The 8,063-nt window shown below is 32.2% G+C and overlaps 1 protein-coding gene across 1 annotated transcript; it reads right to left on the reverse strand.

Moving 5' to 3' along the window:
* Positions 1 to 222: 222 nt before the first annotated feature.
* Positions 223 to 4,893, reverse strand: LOC119614833 (mitochondrial thiamine pyrophosphate carrier-like). The gene is given in 4 exon segments (XM_037970940.1): positions 223 to 804; positions 4,181 to 4,469; positions 4,472 to 4,700; positions 4,702 to 4,893. Coding segments are annotated over 4 exon segments (1,038 nt in total). The 3' UTR covers positions 223 to 476.
* Between the last annotated feature and the right edge of the window lie 3,170 nt (positions 4,894 to 8,063).

The following is an 8,063-nucleotide window of genomic DNA, read 5'->3' on the forward strand; positions in this document are numbered from 1 at the left end:
GTCTATAGTCTAGTCTATAGTCTAGTCTATAGTCTAGTCTTATAGTCTAGTCTCTAGTCTAGTCTATTGTCTAGTCTATAGTCTAGTCTTGCCTATAGTCCAGTATAGTCTATAGGCAATTTTAATATTTCAGTTTTTTAAGCCTTTAATACTCACTCTATAGCTTACCATTACATTAACTTTACAGTTAAAGAAATAATACAATCAATAATTTGTGCCTTTACAAAAATATCGTTTTAAATTTAATCTTTTAAAAAATCTTTTATCTTCTTGTTACATTTATAGTTTAAATAAACAACAATAACAAAAAAAGGAAAACTAACTTAAAATCACTTAAATAATTTAAAATTATTTACACTAAAACTAAATATTTTAAATTATACACTGTTAAAAGAAAAGAAATTAAAGAAAGCAAAAGAAATTCTAATAGAAAACAAGCAACAACAAATTAAAACATTCAACTTTTATTTAAAATGCTAAGATGTTGTAGTTGTTGTGGGCGAAGACCAGCGTATTTGTTTCAATTTATCATAAATGCTAAAGTATAAAGCCGTTGTTAGACTGGACTTGAGGAGTGTGGGCGCTACACCCTTGTAGAGACCACGCACACCCTCTTGTTTGATCGTCTCACGCAAACAACTATAGACACCTGTGCAGCGTATGTTTTGCCCAAAAGTTTGACGATTCGATTCGAAGCCCTGAATTTGTAAACGTTTCTTTATTAGATCGAAGGGATAGACAATAGTCTTAGAAAGCATGCCCGATGATGCACCCATAATAAGTAAGGTCCAGGTGGGCAATTGGCTAAAAGCAAAATAAGGAATATAGATTTGAGAATGTTGAAGGACGCCAATTTTTAAAAAAATTATAATATGATGGCTGTGCAAAACACTAAAGTGCAAATGAAATTTTAATACACCAGGCATATAATAATAAAAATAATTAACATTTACTTAAAAATATATTAGTTTATGGAGGATGAGTTTTGTTATACAATAATAGCAATACATTAGGAGTATGATTTACAAAATGGTTTCATTTTTAAAATGATCCGTAGCAATTTTTTAAATTTACAAATAAATTATCGTTTCCAGTTGTGACAGAAATTAGATCGAGCTACAAAAAAGTTTTCCTCGAATCTACCTATTAGATTGTATGGAACACACCCATCAATGCTCCCTTGTTGGTTGTAGAATTTATTTCCAATCAACATTTGTCTGAGACTCTGCATTTTAAGACAACGGCAAATTATATTGTCGATCTTCTCTAATTCCTCAATATCGTCGCATAAACCATAAATCCCCCTTAGATTCCTTAGACTACTTCTGTCACATGCTACCATGCATGGTTGCTTTCCCATCAAGATTTGACCATAAGGTTCAATACACTTTGCAATACATTCTACTATTCCAGTATTGGTTAATAGTGTCTCGGAATTTATCAGAGATCATTCTGTAGTAATGACACATGATTGGTTTTATCCCCCTGTCCCTTCTATCTACGTCCGGGTTTGAACCTTGCCTTGCAAGTTCGTTCAATACCTCATTACCCCGAACATTCCAGTGTCCAGATAAAACCTTCTTGAGATATTTGTATCTTCGTTTTAATTGACATGAGTTCTACTTGGTTAATACTTTTTAACTAAAAGATAATTCACAGATTTTAAAGGTGTCAGGAATCTAACTGTACTCCCTGTTCACTTAAATAATTTAAATCTGTTGTTGTTTTCGTTTAAATGATGATTAATACCGAACAATAAAAACAAGAGGCAAAAACACAAACATATAAATAGATTTTTTCTATTTATATAAAAATTCATAATATTTTTGGAAGTGAAGAAGTATAGGAAATCTAAAAACCCTGATTAATGACTTAAAATAAACCAATTTTAATTGGTTTGTTGATTTAAAGAAATAATTTAATAATTTCTGTTTTTTAATTAATTTTTTGCATAATTTTTCCATTTATACAAAGTTTTTGATTTATGAAACATTTTTGATAATACCGGGAATTAAGAAAGGTCGGGAATTAAAAAGCTTGATTATATTATAAAAACCTACTTAAAATTAATGGATATTTTGCAATATAAATAATGATTAATAATAATTATAATAAAATAAAAGCCACATGCGGAAATACGATAAGCAACAGTGCCAAATTTGGATTTGCCGAATTTTGTATAGTCTATAGTCTAGTCTATAGTCTAATCTATAGTCTAGTCTATAGTCTAGTCTATAGTCTAGTCTATAGTCTAGTCTATAGTCTAGTCTATAGTCTAGTCTATAGTCTAGTCTATGGTCTAGTCTATAGTCTAGTCTATAGTCTAGTCTATAGTCTAGTCTACAGTCTAGTCTACAGTCTAGTCTATAGTCTAGTCTATGGTCTAGTCTATAGTCTAGTCTATAGTCTAGTCTATAGTCTAGTCTATAGTCTAGTCTATAGTCTAGTCTATAGTCTAGTCTATAGTCTAGTCTATAGTCTAGTCTATAGTCTAGTCTATAGTCTAGTCTATAGTCTAGTCTATAGTCTAGTCTATAGTCTAGTCTATAGTCTAGTCTATAGTCTAGTCTATAGTCTAGTCTATAGTCTAGTCTATAGTCTAGTCTATAGTCTAGTCTATAGTCTAGTCTATAGTCTAGTCTATAGTCTAGTCTATAGTCTAGTCTATAGTCTAGTCTATAGTCTAGTCTATCTAGTCTATAGTCTAGTCTATAGTCTAGTCTATAGTCTAGTCTATAGTCTAGTCTATAGTCTAGTCTATAGTCTAGTCTATAGTCTAGTCTATAGTCTAGTCTATAGTCTAGTCTATAGTCTAGTCTATAGTCTAGTCTATAGTCTAATCTCTAATCTATAGTCAGTCTATAGTCTAGTCTATAGTCTAGTCTATAGTCTAGTCTATAGTCTGGTCTATAGTCTAGTCTATAGTCTAGTCTATAGTCCTAGTCTATAGTCTAGTCTATAGTCTAGTCTAAGTCTAGTCTATAGTCTAATCTATAGTCTAGTCTATAGTCTAGTCCTATAGTCTAGTCTATAGTCTAATCTATAGTCTAGTCTATAGTCTAGTCTATAGTCTAATCTATAGTCTAGTCTATAGTCTAGTCTATAGTTCTAGTCTATAGTCTAATCTATAGTCTAGTCTATAGTCTAGTCTATAGTCTAGTCTATAGTCTAGTCTATAGTCTAGTCTATAGTTTAGTCTAGAGTCTATAGTCTAGTCTATAGGTCTATAGTCTAGTCTATAGTCTAGTCATAGTCTAGTCTAAGTTAGTCTAATAGTCTGTCTATAGTCTAGTCTATAGTCTAGTCTATAGTCTAGTCTATAGTCTAGTCTATTAGTCTAGTCTATAGTCTAGTCTATAGTCTAGTCTATAGTCCTAGTCTATAGTCTAGTCTATAGTCGAGTCTATAGTCTAGTCTATAGTCTAGTCTATAGTCTTAGTCTATAGTCTAGTCTATAGTCTAGTCTATAGTCTAGTCTATAGTCTAGTCTATAGTCTAGTCTATAGTCTAGTCTATAGTCTAGTCTATAGTCTAGTCTATAGTCTAGTCTATAGTCCTAGTCTATAGTCTAGTCTATAGTCTAGTCTATAGTCTAGTCTATAGTCTAGTCTATAGTCTAGTCTATAGTCTAGTCCTATAGTCTAGTCTATAGTCTAGTCTATAGTCTAGTCTATAGTCTATCTATAGTCTAGTCTATAGTCTAGTCTATTATCTAGTCTATAGTCCTAGTCTATAGTCTAGTCTATAGTCTAGTCTATAGTCTAGTCTATAGTCTAGTCTATAGTCTAGTCTATAGTCCTAGTCTATAGTCTAGTCTATAGTCTAGTCTAGTCTAGTCTAGTTAGTCTAGTCTAGCTAGTCTAGTCTATAGTCTAGTCTATAGTCTAGTCTATAGTCTAGTCTATAGTCTAGCCTAGTCTATAGTCTAATATTTAGTATATGTAGTCTATAGTCGAGTCTCTAGTTTTCTATTTATTTTTGTTTTAATAGTTTTAAGGTTAAGGGGGAACGGAAGCCATAATTATATTATAAATGAATGAATCAAGTGTAAATGGTTTTATCAATGAAATTTGTTTCCAGTTAAATGATGATTAATACTATTTTTAGTAAAATAAAAGCAGCAAGCAAACATACAATAAATAAAATATAGGGTAATAAATAAAAATCAAACACAACTTACCTTCTCTCCTTAACATCCAAAACTTTACAGGCAGATTGTGAGAATAGACGATAAAACATAAAATTCGAACCCATTAGGGGAGTAATCTGCAGCAGAGCCGACGATAGACCACGATACATGCCACGAGGACCTTCATTCTTTATGATAGCCGCTACAGCACGTGTGGCATTACGATAACCTTTGCTAGTGTCCTGAGCTATTAAACGTGTACGTATGACATCTAAAGGAGTGGATACAATAACCGCTGCATTGCCTGCCAGCGCTCCACATATAAAATTGGATAAATTCGTTTATCCTTAAGATACGTAGTTTGTTTGGCATACAAACTCAATTGTTCATAAGTCCAAAATTGTGAAATGCCATACATGATACTAAGGATTTGAGCAGGATTATGACCTTTCCAGAAGGCTAAAAGACCTTCCTCTTTGTATATGGTTTTAATGGCCTGATTTATGGAAATGTATTTGGATTTTTTGGCTGCTGCTGTAGCGGTGGCAACGGCTTGAGTGCCTAAAGGTTCTTACTTGTAGTTGAAAGCGTATTTTTAAGACATCAAATGGTTGACAAGTAGATCTGGTTATGGCCGCCGCCAGACCACCAGAAATAATTTGTTGCAGTTGTTCTCTACTGCTGTTGGTGCGTTTTTTCACTGGTGCTGTTACTGATTTCTCCACCACCACAGGTGCTGTGCTGCTGGAGGAAGAGTTAGCCATGTGTTTATAGTTAAAAAAAGGCTTTTTTTATCACGAAGTTAAATAATTTTAAATTATTTTTGCTTTATTGTAGTTTTTATGTTGTTGTTTAAACGAATTAAGACTCACAACTAAAATTTTGTTTTTTAAGTTTCACTTTTTCTTCTCAGTTGGTCTGAGCTTGGGCTGAGCAGTGCAGCTGCTTAAGTAAGTGTGTGTTTTGTTTGATGAATGAATGAATCTTTGTTTGTAAAAGTTGTTGTTGTTGTTAACTTGAGGTATTTCTGGGCTATAAAGTAACAAAAGTTGGATGGTATGTCTGTCTGTCAGCAAGTCAACCTGACTGCTTGTGCTTGCGTACGTTACTTTAACTGCGTTTGAATTTAAGCTGCACAACCTTTGCGTGTCAATTATTATAATTATTAACGTTTTGTAGATAAATTTCTTCTTTTATTTTTGTTGTAAAATAATAAAAAAATTTTGTTGTTTAAATTTTACTGTAAATAAACAATAAAAAGAAGAAAAGAAAACAGAAAATCAATTTTTGCTATTGTTTAAATAAAATTTATGGGTAAAAATTTAAAAGCAAGCTAAAGAAAAGTGTATACCTACAAAAATTTAAGTTTAAAGATCAAATTTGAAAGTGATATAGGTAGGTAAGGTACTACTTCTCTTTATATCAATACAAAGAGATAATTAATACATAAGTGCTCACCTATGAAACCCCTACAAATTGAGGCTTGTCATGTAAAGTTAATGAAATAATAAAAAATAAACAAGAGAGATGTTTTTTTTTTAATTCAAATATTTTCAAATTTTGTTTTGAAAAAGCATCAACTATATGTCATTTATTTGTATTTATGAGCTATTTCTGTTATTTTTTATGTTGACCTTCTCGGTAGGTAGTATGTAAATCGTCTGAATCCACATGAATATATGCATATTTACATTTATATGAAGATAAAGTAAGTTCCAAAAGTCAGAGGTGTATATTTTGAAGGTTTATTGTTATTACTGTTAGTTTTATTTTTCAAACTAAAAGATTTTTATGTTGGTTATTAATTTAAATTGTTTTGTTTATAGTTGTATTAAAATAATTAAGGTGTTGAATTAAATAATTACCTTAATTACTTAATTTTAATAAGTTCAATTCATTCCGTCTTTTGATTTACTTAAAAATTTGGTGAATTGTTCACATAAGGTTTTGGAACACATCATTAGTTTGTGATCCAGTTAAAATCGTGGGTCAATTTTATAAATTTGTTTAGAAAAGGTTTTACAAATACATAGTTACTTTTCATTCTTCCCTTTATTATATACCTACATACATATATGTATACTTAGATGCATTAATTTCATCCATTTTTGATATATAGATAGGTCAACGTAATTAGTCCACATAGACTAAATGTGGTTGCTATTTAAAAACAATAAAATCATTTTGCAAAGATCAGTGTGTTTGCTCAAAAAATAACTAATTAGAGTCTTGAAACATTTCTGTAAATTAGGACAGGATTCCAGGCTGCAGAAAAGCTCATTTGGATTTCTTTGATCTCTTTGTGATAGTTAGAATAATGGCTGCATAAATGAATAATAGTTTAGTCATCATTTTCTTTGTGACAATAACTACGCAAAGCGCAAAGGTTTAGGTTTAGAAGGGTTATGCACCATAAAAAGATGCACATCCACATAAAGAAGAAACTAGGTAAAAAGGATAGATAAATGGAAACAGGTCTATTCTAAGGGATTTCACCACAGATGATTTAACAAGGTTATGCACCATAAAAAGATGCACATCCACTCGGAGACCATAAGGTCTATTGTGATTCTCTTTAAAGAGTGAAGATTCAAAGACATAAATAAAGAATGAAAGAAAGAAGAAGAAACTGGGTAAAAAGGATTGATAAATGGAAACTGGTCTATTCAAAGGGATTTCATCCCAGATGATTTACCAAGTCAGTATCCTAAAGAAGAAAGAGATGAGAGAGAAAATCTTTGTCCTATGTAAGGGAACAAGGTGACAGCGAGGGTTATGACCCGCAATATCCCCCATTCCCAAGCCATTTAAGCCTGAGATTCTGTATCCTAGGATGAAAAGCACAAAAGTACAGTGATCAGAAGCTACTGTTATTAAAGCTGACCTTATGGTATGTAAAGTAGGGCAAATGATCTGATAGGGTTATATTTCGGCTATATAATCTTTGTAATACAAGTGATCCATCTAATCTAGCGAATCCGTAGAATCTAATATTAACACCAAGAAAACGGAATTCACTAATGTCGTATAAACTCTTAGAGCAGCTTGACTATAGGTGTAGAATCGAATGAAAATGCCACCTTAAATTTTCCGAAGTAGTAAAACTAATGTTTCTCTATAAGAAGGTTTTGGGAGATTAGATATATCCTCTATAATATTATAGTACCCGTATGGATTTGTGTGACCATACGCCAATCTGAAAGGAGTGTTTAGTGCTAATTTCCTGGTCAACAAGTCAGTTGGAATGCAGTTTAGTACTGCACATAGATGATGTTCTCAGGGATCCTTTTATAAGGATTGACATTCTCCTTAGAACTTTGTCAAGGAGTAGGCATTTTGAATTTCTGTCTAATGCTTTCCATCAGACAATTACCATTTGTATCAAAGGCTACCATGCAAAGCTACCCCTCTCCACCACCAGGTGGACCAGGTCTGACAAACTCCTCCCATAGGAAGCTTTTATTAAATAGAATAAAGCTTTAAAAAAAGTTAAGAGATGGACAGACGGTACTCAAAACGATGTCGCTGTCTAGATACGCAATCAGAATGTACACATTGAGGGACTATCGCAAAAATGATTGGAATACATGATCCATTTATGTAATCCCAAAACGACTCGCTTGTAAACATTATTGGTCTATATGATCTGTTTAGTAGGTCCATAGCCTGCATTACATAAGACCATGTACTTCCATAATTTTAGCAAGGAAGTGGTTTTGGAATTACTCTGATGTAACGAAAGGATGGATTACGTGGTCATCACAATGATAAATGGAGTATATTTTGGATCAGCCATAGCCTATTAATGAGTATTCTTTACACTTGTGTGCGGAGTAGTCTCATCATAGATCATCGACATATGTATAAAACTTTATCACTGTGAGGAAGTGTTTATAATATATGGTTAATATCGGTGGTATTGATTCTCAGCTGA

The sequence above is a fragment of the Lucilia sericata genome, unplaced genomic scaffold (genome assembly GCF_015586225.1).
Source record: "Lucilia sericata isolate MDLA Ls3-8-SP2 unplaced genomic scaffold, ASM1558622v1 Contig003494F_arrow, whole genome shotgun sequence".
Classification (NCBI taxonomy): domain Eukaryota; kingdom Metazoa; phylum Arthropoda; class Insecta; order Diptera; family Calliphoridae; genus Lucilia; species Lucilia sericata.